The sequence below is a fragment of the Nycticebus coucang genome, chromosome 2 (genome assembly GCF_027406575.1).
Source record: "Nycticebus coucang isolate mNycCou1 chromosome 2, mNycCou1.pri, whole genome shotgun sequence".
Lineage (NCBI taxonomy): Eukaryota > Metazoa > Chordata > Mammalia > Primates > Lorisidae > Nycticebus > Nycticebus coucang.
Window position 1 is genome coordinate 114,532,108 of NC_069781.1, and position 13,611 is coordinate 114,545,718.

The 13,611-nt window shown below is 52.2% G+C and overlaps 1 protein-coding gene across 3 annotated transcripts; it reads right to left on the minus strand.

The window, feature by feature from the left end:
* Positions 1–201: 201 nt before the first annotated feature.
* MPND (MPN domain containing) lies at positions 202–9,793 on the minus strand. Of its 3 annotated transcripts, none has more exons than XM_053579664.1 (14): positions 9,712–9,793; positions 9,380–9,639; positions 8,425–8,661; positions 5,527–5,659; positions 4,418–4,502; positions 4,210–4,306; positions 3,915–3,987; positions 3,769–3,845; positions 2,808–2,867; positions 2,555–2,723; positions 2,393–2,463; positions 1,839–1,928; positions 1,080–1,172; positions 202–424 (listed from the first exon to the last, which is right to left on the minus strand). In XM_053579664.1, exons 1-14 carry the CDS (start codon positions 9,716–9,718, stop codon positions 347–349), a joined length of 1,530 nt encoding a protein of 509 aa, XP_053435639.1. In that variant the 5' UTR covers positions 9,719–9,793; the 3' UTR covers positions 202–346. The 3 variants fall into 3 exon arrangements, with proteins under 3 accessions (XP_053435639.1, XP_053435650.1, XP_053435644.1); XM_053579675.1 differs by lacking the exon at positions 202–424 and adding an exon at positions 468–987; XM_053579669.1 differs by lacking the exon at positions 202–424 and adding an exon at positions 468–990.
* Between the last annotated feature and the right edge of the window lie 3,818 nt (positions 9,794–13,611).

Genomic DNA, 13,611 nt, shown 5'->3' on the forward strand with positions numbered 1-13,611 from the left:
TCTTTCCTGTACCCCAGGTTCTCCCCCATGGGTGCTGCATAGCCCAAGGGCATAGGGCTAGCCTGGGGCCACTCACCCATTTTTGGTACTGGGACTAAAGGTCAGGCCCAAGGGAGCAGCTGGGCAGGAGGTCCCTATGCCTGCAGGGCAAATGCCCTGCCACAGAAGCAAGGGAGCAAGAATGACCTTCACCCCACCCAGGGAGACAACCTTGCCAGCTGGTTTTTGCTGCTTTCTTTCTTTATTATCTGACTTGAACCTCTACTCCATCACTCAGAGTAAGACAGTAACAGATGAAGCCTCAGAGCCACTGGGGGCCATGGGGAAGGCCAGGCCCTCAGCTCCCCTACTTGAGGGCCCCATAAACCTGCTCCAGTGCATGGCACAGACCCTGGTCCTTAGGCATCCTGCTGGCCAAGGAGATCTGAAACAATCAAGGGCAGGCACCTTAGGACTGTGCCCCCTGAGGTCCTGCCCTTCAGAGGCCACTGTCCACACATAGCAGCCTGGCAGAGCAAGGTACACCCAAGCTAAGGTAGAAGGTGGTGTGCCTAAAACACAGCCTACTTTCCATCAAGGGGACACTGCATAAGTAGAGGACTAGCTGGCTTATTTTATAATGTCAGGTGCTGTATTTGGGGGTATGTAGTTTATCTGCACATTCCAGATGCTGCTCTGGCCACCCTGCCTGCCTGGGTTTCAGTCACTCATGGACACCAGAGCTTCTTGAATCAGCAGTCACCAGCCCCGTAAAAGTCTGGACAGAGTGAACCATGTAAGACAGTGTTTCTATGCAGTGGAGTAGAGCATGGATATAAAGAAGACGTAACTCAGATGGTGGCTGAGCCCTTATGCACAGGTCCCCCAGCCTTGAGGCCAGCCAGCTACAAAGAAGCCAAGTCACAAGGCCAGCTTCTCTCTTCCACTTTGTACAGAATTGCCAAAGAATTAGGCTCCAACATGAAATCAGATCTCAGCCTGCACCTCCTGCTGCCATGGGGTAAAATGGAGTTGGGTCATCATAGTCACTGTCTCAGGCTGCATGGGTGTACTGGGGCCCCTCAGAACACAAATCTCACCTTGAGCTTGTCCAGGTAGGTGTGCTCCTGGTCCCAGAGCTCCTGGAACCTCACCAGGTCAGGGGCACCCTTGTAGAACTCCACCAGCAGCATCTGCGGGACAGGGGCAGGTGACTCCCTGGCTTCCTCCCTCCTCCTCACCCACAGTGTTCAGGCCTGAAAGGGTTTCCAGTCTCATGCAGCAAGGACATGTGACCCAAGTTACCAGTAAGTAAACCACACAGGAGATATCAGGAGTGAGCTCAGGAGGAGGGCTTCCTGGAGGGAGAGGCAGCAGCATTGTCCAGGTGTAGCCCACTTAGCCCCACACTCAATGGAAAAAGTTCTCTGACATGGCCTGATAGGGGTCCCAAGTCTAGCCTCATCCTGATTAACAACACCTGCAAGGTTACAAGTTCAGCGAACTAGCTTTAAGTGCACGCTGAACACAGCTATTGAAAATACACTAGAACCTCCACAGCTGACCATCTCCCTCCATATACCACCTCAAGATGACCTCATTATCATAGACCATACATGCACCACAAATACATGTCAGAACAGTGGGCCTAGTTCCTTATGTTGACCACCTCCACATGTTGACCAGTTAGTTACACTCCCTTGGGTGGTCCACTTACAAAGATTCTGCTGTATGTTCATTTAGGTATCACCTGGATGGGTGGATGGGGATTTTAGGACTTCATCCTGAGTGAGGGAAGAGGAGCCCGACACAGGCTGGCTGCCCTAGCCTTGCCCATATCCCACCAGGAGTGAGCTCACCATCTCGTGCAGGATGTCATTGGTCAGGAAGCTGTCCTGGATGTAGCCCATCTCCACATCCATGGGGATACCATAGTCACTTGGCCTTTGCTGACAGGAACACAAGCTGGTCAGAGAGGCCTCCCCAACACCCAGGTCCCCAGCCCATGGCGGAGGGAATGAGAGAAGCACCCTAGGCTGGGAATCAGAATCCACATCCCATGGGGCTCTGCCTTGAGATCAGCAGTTCAGGGTGACATGGGGCCTTAGTAGAACCCAGCAGTGTAGCAGAGGTGGCATCCTTCCAACAATAGAGGCCAGAAGAAGCCAGGGCCTTGAAATTTTTTCCAAATTTTTTCTGACTCCATGGCTGACATGGGTTGAAGACAGATTCTAGAAGGAAGCCATCCTGGTAATAGAGCAAGCTACATGGAGGCTCTGCACATATACAGCCACGGAACAATAGTGTGTTCCCATTTCACAGATGGGAGCAACTGAGGTCTCACAGAAGCTGGAACCAGAGTTTCCTGCATTGGCACCCTTCACCCCCAGCCTCCCCAAGCAACCCCACCTACCTCAGGAGGGGGCATCACCCAGAAGGGTGCAATCTTGGACTCAGGGCCTGGGTTGCCAGAGTAGTAAGGAGCTGGTGGAGGAGAGGAAGAAACAGTCCTGGGCCTATGGGGCTCTGCTGCCTAGCTCCCGCCCCCACAGCCCCATACTCAAGTGGGTCTCACAGCAGAGGAGGGCGAGGCAGGGCTGGAAGCCATTGCTGGAGCCCTGCAGCCGCAGCTGGTAGTCCATCTGCGTGTCTATGTCCTGCAGCGAGGGTAGTGCTGGGCTGTGTGGGTGGCTGTGGTACCAGCCCACCAGGGACAGACCCCGCAGGAACAGGCTCTGGTAAATCTAGGGACAAAGACGTGGCTGGGGGTGAGGGACCTGACCAGCCTAATGAACTTGGACCAACCCTTAAGAGTACCTGCTATGTACCTGGGCATCCTGCCCCACTGTCACCAAGTCCAGGGCAAGGTGGAGGAACAACCCACAAATCTATAAAAAAAATGCATATGCCACTAAGCAAGGGCAAGAAAACAATTTTGTTCACTGCTGTATCATATTACCAGCTCGTGGAGCATGGGCTGACACGCAGTAGGTGCTTAGTCAGTAGTGGGACTTTTGCACATGTGAGCAGGAGGGAACATTCCTGTATCTCCTGAACAAGTAGAAGCAAAGAGAAATGGAGAGGTGCACACAGAACAGATGCACTAAATCAACACTCACTCACTTGCCCCCCACAACACTGTGACAATGCTGAGCACAGTGCCAGGCACATGCTAAGCACCATTATAAAAACATGAATAACAGGTGCGGCGCCTGTGGCTCAAAAGAGTAAGGCGCCGGCCCCATATGCCCAAGGTGGCAGGTTCAAAGCCAGCCCTGGCCAAAAAAAAAAAAAAAAAAAAGATTAAGAAAATGATTAACAATGGCAGCTGGGGTGGCACCTGTGGTTCAAAGGAGTAGGACACTGGCCCCATTTGCTGGAGGTGGTGGGTTCAAACCCAGCCCCAGCCAAAAACTGCAAAAAAAAGAAAAGATAAAACTATGGCAGTTGGCATTTACTGAGCCTTTATTAAGTGCCAGGCATGGTGCAGAACTTCATTTAAGCCTCGCATTTTACCCATGAGCAATCGGAGGCTCTGAGAGGGAAAGGGCTGGCAGGGTTTACAAGGAGTAAGCTCCAGTACTCAGTGACCCAAAATCAGTGCCCTTAAACCTGGGGCCCCAGGCACAGGGACCAGTACTCACATCTACCTGTACATTTGCAGGGTGCTGACCCTATGCCAGCCCCAGGGGCAACAACCACAGCTGTCCCCTCAGTAAGTGTCACAGAAGAATAGCTGTGTTCCTCCCCATCCTTCCCCAGAAAGCCACCCCTTAGGCAACCCCTTACCTCCTCTTCGATGGCAACTGCGGTGTCGGTATCCCCAAGCCGGCTACGACAGGGGAAGGCTCGCAACACAGTGAGCACTGCGGGGAAGAAGTGGCCATGGGCTCTGACCCCAAACACCTCCCTGCCAACCCAGCCCAGATACCCACTCTGGCTGTTGGTGTCCCAGCGGCCCCCCAGGTAACCCACGATCTCGCTCCGAGTCAGGTGGCTGTGGAAGTCCTGGGGAGGAGAGGGATGGTGGGAGACTAGCTCAGGCTGAGGCCCCTGCCCCAATGGAAGGGCTGGCCCACCCCCACCCTTTGAACATTTATTGAGCACCTATGGTTTATCAATAACATACAAAGCAGACAAGCTCCCCACTCTCATGAAGCTGACATTCTGGGGACCCAATCCTTCCCAGGTGCTCCCTGCCCCTGGATAAGGTGGGGCTTAGCCACACACCAGTAGGAATAGCACATTGCTGGAAATTGCCACGTTGAACGGCTGGAACTTGTTGACCGCTGCAAAGGATGTTACTTCCACCAGGGTGTGAGGGTTCCTGCAGGAGCCAAGAGGGTCCTATAGCCTCAGGACTGCTGTTGGCCTGGCTCCCCCAACCCTGACAAGAGTTCTAGGCATGCTGGGGCAGGAGGCTAAAGGTATATCTGACCTGGCGGAGTCACGACTCCCCAACATGCAGTAGCGGACTGGTACCCGTACTTTGTTCTCCACCCGCTTCCCAGAGGGTATGGCCTCTGTAGGGGGTGTAAGAGAAAAAAAAAGGTAGGATCAGTCCCTCCCCAGCCCAAACTGGAAGACAGGCAGAAGTAGCCTAAAAATCAGACAGCAAGTGAACAAATCAGACAGACAAGATAGAAAAAAAAGGTTAGATGAGGAACTCAGGAAACCATGTACTGGGCCAACAAAATCAGACAGCAGGGCTAGGAAATCAGGAGGGTACTTTAAGAAATCAGGCAACAGGGCAAAGAAACCTGTAGAGAATCAAGAAATCAGGACAGCACATAAACAATAGAGGCATGAGACCAAGAAATCCAGCATTTGAGCTTAAAAAAATTAGGCAGTGAAGGGCGGCGCCTGTGGCTCAGTGAGTAGGGCGCCGGTCCCATATGCCGAGGGTGGCGGGTTCAAACCCAGCCCCGGCCAAACTGCAACAACAACAACAAAAAAATAGCTGAGCGTTGTGGCGGGCGCCTGTAGTCCCAGCTGCTCGGGAGGCTGAGGCAGGAGAATCGCGTAAGCCCAAGAGTTAGAGGTTGCTGTGAGCCGTTGACGCCACAGCACTCTACCCGAGGTCGGTACAGTGAGACTCTGTCTCTACAAAAAAAAAAAAAAGGAATTTTTTGGGTGGCGCCTGTGGCTCAGTCGGTAAGGCGCCGGCCCCATATACCCGAGGGTGGCGGGTTCAAACCCGGCCCCGGCCAAACTGCAACCAAAAAATAGCCGGGCGCTGTGGCGGGCACCTGTAGTCCCAGCTACTCGGGAGCCTGAGCCAAGAGAATCGCTTAAGCCCAGGAGTTGGAGGTTGCTGTGAGCTGTGTGAGGCCACGGCACTCTACTGAGGGCCATGAAGTGAGACTCTGTCTCTACAAAAAAAAATTAGGCAGTGAGATAAAAAGGAAAAAAAAAAGGGGAGGGCAGTGAGTGAAATTAGGCAGTGGAGTCAGGAAGGCAGCCAAGCATGGGCAGGGCGGGGTGGGGGGTAGGAAAGATAAAAGCCCCACCCTCCAGCCCTGTCTCCCTCCTCTCCACACTTCTCACCCATGTGGGAAGCCTCTGATGGGCCCTTTCCCGGGGGCCTCCGACTCTTGTCCTCCACTGAGACCCCGGCCAGAACCTCCTCTTCCTCTTCCTCCATTAGCAACTCCTCCTCCTCCCCTTCGCTGGCCGGGCTCTGAAGACGTGGAGATGGTTGTGGAAGGCGGCAGTGGGATCCTCAGCTGGAGTGTTCCCCCACCCACCCCACCAAGTCCCAAGCAGACCTTCTGCCGGCCAGAGCCTTAGACGGCACTGCCTAGTGTGACCACTAGAAGGAGGGAGTGAGCAGAGTCGAGCTGGGGCTGCCCACACCTGCCTGCCCGCATCTGGCTGCTTGTCCAGTTCAAATTCCACCTCTGCCTCTGGTAAACGAGTCGCCCTCACTTCCCTGACCTCTATTCTCATCTGCCAAATTACCTCCAAGAATGGTGGCCTCAGGATGAAATGATATGATGCTTTAGCTCTGACACTCCATTCCTTGAGAAGGCAAACGCTTTCATGGATTATCATTATTTTAGAGACAGTGCCATAGCGTCACAGCTCACAGCAACCTCCAGCTCTTGGGCTAAGGCGATTCTCTTGCCTCAGCCTTCCAAGTAGCTGGAACTACAGGCACCGCCAAAACGCCCGGCTATTTTTTTGTTGCAGGTTGGCCAGGGCCGGGTTCGAACCCGCCACCCTCGGTATATGGGACGGGTGCCCTACTCACTGAGCCACAGGTGCCAACCTTTATGGATTTATTTTAATTTCCCATCATAACCTCCCCCTTCTCTCTGTCCTAAACTACCCTTTCCAAGGTGACCTCCCTGGGTTCAAACCCAAGGGTCACATTTTAGTCTCCGTTCTCTCATTCTCTCAGCAGTGTCTTATTTCATGAACACTGCTCTGGCCCATTTCCCTCCCAGGTCTCTGTGACATCCCTAAGCTCTCCCTCTCTGTCGCTGGTCCAGGGTCCTCCGCTCCCTCCTCCTTTGACCCACACCCCTCCTGGGCAGTCTTGTCCTCTTCTGGTGCTCCAAACCCTGTCAACACCCCCAAAACACCCACCAAACTGTCTCCAGCCTGGGGCCTCTTCCAGCTCCAGACCTGGGCCCAGCTGCCCCTCCAGGTCTCCATATGGGGTGCTCTGGGGTCTCACACAACATAGCCACACTGGACCACCCCAGACCCTGAAATTTGCTCTTCCCACATCCCACCACTCTGTCGTGCTGAGGAATCTCTCAACCCCACCATATGATCCTTCAGCAAATCCTGAAAGATCCAATTTCAAAAATACCTGGAACTTGGCCACTTCTTTCTCTCCCAGTGGACAGTCGGACCCATCACCCCTCACCTGGACCACCAACTAACTCTACTGGACTCGGCCCTGCTCCCCACCTCCGCATCCCGTCCTCCCTGCAGCAGCCACCAGAGGGCGTCTATGAGCACCTGAGTTAGGGCCAGCCCCAAGTCCTCCAGATGGCCCACGCCCAGCATGAGCTGCTCTGTTCTGTCTTCACCCCTCTTCCTTCTCTCCCTTTCGCCCACCATGCTCCAGCCACACTCCACACTGTGACTCCGACAGACCAAGCACAGTCCTGCCCCCAGAGCCTTTGCATAGGCTGTGTCCCATTTATCCTCATAGCTCTCTCTCCCTTCCCTCCTTCAGTTCTCTGCTCAGATGTCACCTACTCAGTGAGGCCTTCCCTTCACCAACGCCATCCCCAACTCCCACCTCCCTTCCTGGTTCATTTCTTCTGACTACTATACTTATTTATTATTATTTTTGTGTCTCTCCACAAAGGCAAAGATTTTTGTTTTTTTTGAGACAGATCCTCAAGCTGGGTAGAGTGCCTTGGCGTCACAGCTCATAGCAACCTCCAACTCCTGGGCTCAAGCGATTCTCCTGCCTCTGCCTCCGAAGTAGCTGGGACTACAGGCACCTGCCACAACACTGTCTATTTTTTGCTTGCAGCCGTCATTGTTGTTTGGCAGGCTCGGGCTGGATTTGAATCCACCAGCTCAGGTGTATGTGGCTGGCGGCTTAGCCGCTTGAGCCACAGGCACCAAGCCAAGGGCAAAGATTTTTCACTTTTTTGTCTCTCTGCTTTGTATCTAGTACCTAAAACAGGGCCTTGCATACAGTGAGCATTTACTGAATACTTGTTGAATGAAGAGTTTTATGTGTCAACTAGTACCCAGTTGTAATCCAATACTAATCTGGTGTTGTTGTGAAGGCATTTGGTAGATTTCATTCACACCTAAAATAAGTTGACTTTTGGTAAAGGACATAACTCTTGATAACATGGATGGGCCTCATCTAATCAGTCGAAGGCTACAAGAGCAAAAACAAATTTCCTGGGTGGCGCCTGTGGCTCAAGGAGTAGAGCACTGGTCCCATATGCCGGAGGTGGCAGGTTCAAACCCAGCCCCGGCCAAAAACCACAAAAAAAAAAAAACATTTCCTAGAAAAGGAATTCTGTCTCAAGACTGGAACATCAACTTCTGCTTGAGTTTCTAGCTTGTCCTACACACTTCAGACATGGGTACTGTAATCTCTATTACATATGAAGAAAACTAAGGCTCCTTAGCCAACTTCATCTAGCTGGTTAATCCTCAAGGAACACCTATTACTATGGCATTTGGACCTCTACCGTCTGGTCCCTGCCGACATCTCCAGTCTCCTCAGCCACTTATGATACCAGCATGTGTTGCTTCACACCCACATGGCTTTGCATATGCCACTCCATCCCTCCAGAAAGCACATCCTTTAGTCTTGCTCTGACAAACTCCTACTCATCCCTCAAGCCCTCAGCTCCACTGTCCCTTCTCTAGCCTAGCTCTACAGAAGCTGTGTCCAGCTGGACACTCCTCAACCAACAGTGACTTGGACAGCTTCCTGCAGGAGGCTGAAGGACGTACCTCATCCACAGTAGCTGCAGGCATGTGGAGCTGGTGCCGCCGGAGCCAGGCGGCCTTGTACTTGTCCAGTTTCTGGCCTTTATACTTGACAGAGGCCCAGCCGCAGCCCGACTTCTTTGCTGGGTTCACCAGCTTCTTGCAGTGGGTGGCCCAGGCACTGGGTGAGTTGAAGACCTGGCCGGTTTCCTGCCATACAATCCTCCCATCTGGCTGTAGGTCCCCCATGAACTTCTTCCCCTGCGGCAACAGTGGGCTGTCTGGGCCCTGGACCTGGCACTCACCAAGACATCGCTTCTTGGAAGTCCTTCCTGACCCAGTGCTCCCTGAGGCTTGGCACCCACATCCCAAGATAATACCCCTACCAGGCCAGCCTTGGTGGGTCCTCAGTGCCTAAACATCCTTTCTCACACACGTGATCACCTGCATTGAAACTTCCTTACATGCATTTGCAATGCCCCAACCCTACTAGACTTGTGAGTCCCCTAAGGACAAGGTCTGTCTATATTACTGCTACGTCTCCAACACAGTCAGCAGATGATGGACAAACTGAATAACGACAGTAATGGTGACAATAGCAAATACCTGTAAAGCACTTACTGTGTATCAGGCACTCCTCTGAGTGTTTTATTCATTTAATCCTCACATGGGAGGAAAATATTCATTTCACAGAAGAGGAAACTACAGCACATAGTGGTTGAGCAAGGTCACCCAGCCAGGAAGGTGGCTGACACTGAGCAGATGACAGCTCTGCTCTGAGCCTCAGTTTCTCCTTTATGAAACGGAGCGTTTAGTAAACTATGTCCTGCAACTCTGAAAGGTTCGTGCCAGGTCTGGATGCTCTGTGACTCGGTTTCCCCTTCCAATACCAGAGCTATACTGCAGCAAGGGAACTCTGGCCTTCAATTTCCCCTTCTTAGCCCAAGCCAGGGAAGGGGGGCAAGAAGAAAGCGCTCACCAGGTAGTAAATGGAGAGCACCCCAGCGCCAGGCTCCAACAGCGCGTCTTTAAGGAGTACCCGCAGCGTGACCGCGCGCCTGGTGAGCGCGCCCCCCGGCCCGCCACAGCCCCCAGCCCCGGAGCCGCCTCCGCCGCCGCCTCCACTGCGCCCGCCGCCCGCTCCAGCCGCACGCTCCGGGTCCTCGGCCTCCGCCTCGTCATCGTCATCCTCTGGCGCCTCCTCGCCCGCGCCGCCCGCTGGGGACAACGGCTCCGGAGCTGCGAGCAGCAAGCAACAGCTGCAGCAGAGCCCTGCGACAGCTGCCCAGTCAGACCCACCTGGGTGCTTACCCGCCATGGCCGCGTCGCCACTCCCCGCCCCTCTGCACTCCGCGCCCCGCCCTCGCTTTCTTTCCCACACGTGACGCAGCTCCGCCCCGAGGGTGGGAGGGGACTATTGAGCACCGCCCGTGGGCGGAAGCTCGGTCCGCTGCGGGGAACGGGGAAACTGAGGCCTTTGGCCTGGTCCGCACGGAAGAGGTCGCTGGGAACTGCGGCCCGAAGCCACCCTTGTAGAAAGGGGGTGGTGACTGAGAACTTAGTACAAGCGCGAAAACTAAGGCTTCGCGTTCGAGCGTCTAGTGGCTGCACCTGGGGCCACCACCTGTTAGGGTGAAGTCTGAGGCTGGGATGCACGAGGGACTCAGCCTGCTGGAATAAACAGAGAAACTGAGGCCCAAGATGCGTGGCCACCCCTGTTGGGGGACCTAACCCTAATTGAGGTCGGGGAAACGACGCAGGCTGAAATGAGAATCAGCCCTGGAGCACGCAAGAGTGGGTCTATAGTGCCCAAGCCGGCGCCAGTCTCTAAAGCAGGCGTCCTCAAACTGCGGCCCGCGGGCCACATGAAGCGGTGTGAATTGTATTTGTTCCCGTTTTGTTTTTTACTTCAAAATAAGATACGTGCAGTGTTCATAGGAATTTGTTCATAGGTTTTTTTTTTTGTAGAGACAGAGTCTCACTGTACCGCCCTCGAGTAGAGTGCTGTGGCGTCACACAGATCACAGCAACCTCTAACACTTGGGCTTACACGATTCTCTTGCCTCAGCCTCCCAAGCAGCTGGGACTACAGGCACCCGCCACAATGCCCGGCTAGTTTTTTTTTGTTTGTTTGTTTGTTTTTAACTATAGTCCGGCCATCCAACGGTCTGAGGGACAGTGAATTGGGCCCCTGTTTAAAAAGTTTGAGGACGCCTGCTCTAAAGCGTTAACTTCCCATCTGACCCAGAGCTGTGAGCTGATTTTAGTATTGCACCAGAACGGAGACCGCCAGCCAATCATAGCAGGGCTATTAATTTCATCCGTAACCAATCGGTAGCAGAAGCTAAATTCCCGCCTCAGCCAGTCAATATTAAATGGCTGATTCCGCCCAACTTCGGGTCGACCAATGGGCAGCCGTTTCCATAGGCCAATCAGCAGGAACCCCTGGGTCTCATGTATCCAATCAATTACAGGGCCTGTTCTTCAGCTAACCAATCAACCCGTCGGTCTAGTCCCGCCTTCCCCGTCCCCCTCCGGGTCGGGCTCACAGCAAGCATGGGGTTCACCCCAGCCTTTGTCCCCTTCCCCTATTCTGGGATCTTCGGCCCTGAAGCTTTGAGCTGTGAGTTCCTCCAGTCCCCGGCAGGGCCGAAAACCCTGAATGGGGACTTCCCAAAGCTTTAGGCCTGTATGGTCTGGGCTCAAACGCGAGTGGTTGGACCCCAGTTAGGGACAGAGGACTGGACATTAGGGGAACAGGGGTAAAAGCAGGATACATGAGAATTATTATAAAGCAAGAAAACTGCAGACCCCATCCTTCATAAACAGATGAAAAAAATCATTCACAAAATATTAGGAAAGAGAATTCTGCAGTAGATAAACTGAATTATAGGGCGGCGCCTGTGGCTCAGTCAGTAAGGCGCCGGCCCCATATGCCGAGGGTGGCGGGTTCAAACCCAGCCCCGGCCAAACTGCAACCAAAAAATAGTCGGGCGTTGTGGCAGGCGCCTGTAGTCCCAGCTACTCGGGAGGCTGAGGCAAGAGAATCGCTTAAGCTCAGGAGTTGGAGGTTGCTGTGAGCTGTGTGAGGCCACGGCACTCTACCGAGGGCCATAAAGTAAGACTCTTGTCTCTACAAAAAAAAAAAAAACTGAATTATACACCATGCCGAGTTAGGTTTATTCCAGGAACACAAGACTGGTTCTGTTTTCAAAAGTCAATGTCGGCCGGCGCCTGTGGCTCAAAGGAGTAGGGCGCCTGCCCCATATGCCGGAGGTGGCGGGTTCAAACCCAGCCCTGGCCAAAAACTGCCAAAAAAAAAAAAAAGCCAATCAATGTCATCCACCATGTTTAATAGGCAGAATAATGGTCCCCTAAGGATGTCCATTTCCTAATTCCCAGAATCTTTGAATCTGGTGAAGGGGATTTAAGACTGCAGATGGAATTAAAGTTACCAGTCAACTGACTTTATTTCTTTTTTTAATTTGAGACAGAGTCTCAAGCTGTTACCCTGGGTAGAGTGCCGTGGCCGCACAGCTCACAGCAACCTCAAACTCTTGGGCTTAAGCAATATTCTTGCCTCAGCCTTCCAAGTAGCTGGGACTACAGGCACCCGCCACAACGCCAGGCTATTTTTGGTTATAGTTGTCATTGTTGTTTGGCGGCTGGGGCTAGATTCGAACCCACCAGTTCCAGTGTATGTGGCTGGCACCTTTGCCGCTTGAGCTACATGCACCAAGCCAGTCAACTGACTTTAAAATAGGGAGATTATCGTGAATTATCCATGTGGGCCTATTGTAATCACAAAGGTCCATAAAATAAAAGAAGGAAAAGTGAATACAGGAGAAAGAGGGAAGTGATTTGAAGACGTTGCTGAAGTGCTCACTATTGCTGGCTTTGTAGATGAATAAAGAGTACCATGGCTGGCTCAGCTACGTGGGAGGCTGAGGCAAGAGAATTGCTTAAACCTAGGAGTTTGAGGTTGCTATGAGCTGTAACCCCAGGCACTCTACCCAGGGCCACAGCTTGAGACTGTGTCTCAAAAAAAAAAAGAGTATCATGGCTTAGACTCACGCAGTGGTTCTCAACGTTCCTAATGCCACCACCCTTTAATATAGTTCCTGTGGGTCGCGACCCACAGGTTGAGAACTGCTGGTAGAGGATGTGGAATCTTTAAAGCCTTCAGAAAGGGACCTACTGAAATCCATGTAGGACTTCCAACCTGTAGGACAGTTAAGATAATACATTTGTGGGTGGCACCTGTGGCTTAAGGAGTAGGGCACCAGCCCCATATACCAGGGTCAGTGGGTTCAAGCCTGACCCTGGTCAAAACTGCAAAAAAAAAAAAAAAAATTGTGGTGTTTTAAGCCTCTGAGTTTGTGATAATTTATTACAGCAGGCGTAGAAAACAGTTACACAGGGTAAAGAAGAAAAATGATATGACCCTAACAATTGATGGAGAAGAAACTTTTTTTTTTTTTGAGACAGTCTCACTCTGTTGCCCTGGGTAGAGTGCCATGGCATCATCATAGCTCACAGCAACCTCAAACTCTTAGGCTCAAGTGATCCTCTTGCTTCACCTCCCAAGTAACTGGGACTACAGGTGCCCACCACCATGCCCAGCTAGTTTTTTTTCTATTTGTAGTAGAGACAGGGTCTCCCTCTTGCTCAGGCTGGCCTCAAACTCCTGAACTCAAGCAAACCACCAGCCTCAGCCTCCCAGAGTGCTAGCATAATAGGCAGGAGTCCCCAACCCCCACCTGAGAAGTAACATTTGACAAGTTCAGCAGCAAGTCAATGATGATCTCTCATAGCAAACTAGGAAAACAAGGACAATACCTCAACTTCCCAAAGAATGGCTACAAATACTTATTTTGTTACATGAATATATTGTAAAAAATAAAAATAAAAAATAAAATCCTTTAGCTAATGTCTTAATACTGACAGACTGGAAGCTTTCTCCCTATGACTGAGAACAAGGCAAAATTGTCCAATCTCACTCCTCTTATTCCACATTATACTGTCCTGTAATCACAGCACTTTGAGAAACTGAAGAAGTAGGACTTTTTGAGACCAGGAGTTCAAGACCAGCCTGGGCAAAATAAGCAATATCTCATTTCTATAAATAACATGAAAATTAGGTGGGCATTATGGCACTCACCTATAGCTGGGCTACTTGGGAGGCTGAGGCAGGAGGATAACTTGGGCCCA

Excerpts from the sequence above, each read along its gene's own strand:
- MPND (XM_053579664.1), bottom strand. Across the intron at positions 2,868-3,768 it reads CAGTTGCCATCGAAGAGGAG|ATTTGTGGGTTGTTCCTCCA; the intron begins GTAAGGGGTTGC and ends TTTTTTTTATAG. Across the intron at positions 425-1,079 it reads CCTACCTGGACAAGCTCAAG|ATCTCCTTGGCCAGCAGGAT; the intron begins GTGAGATTTGTG and ends TGATTGTTTCAG.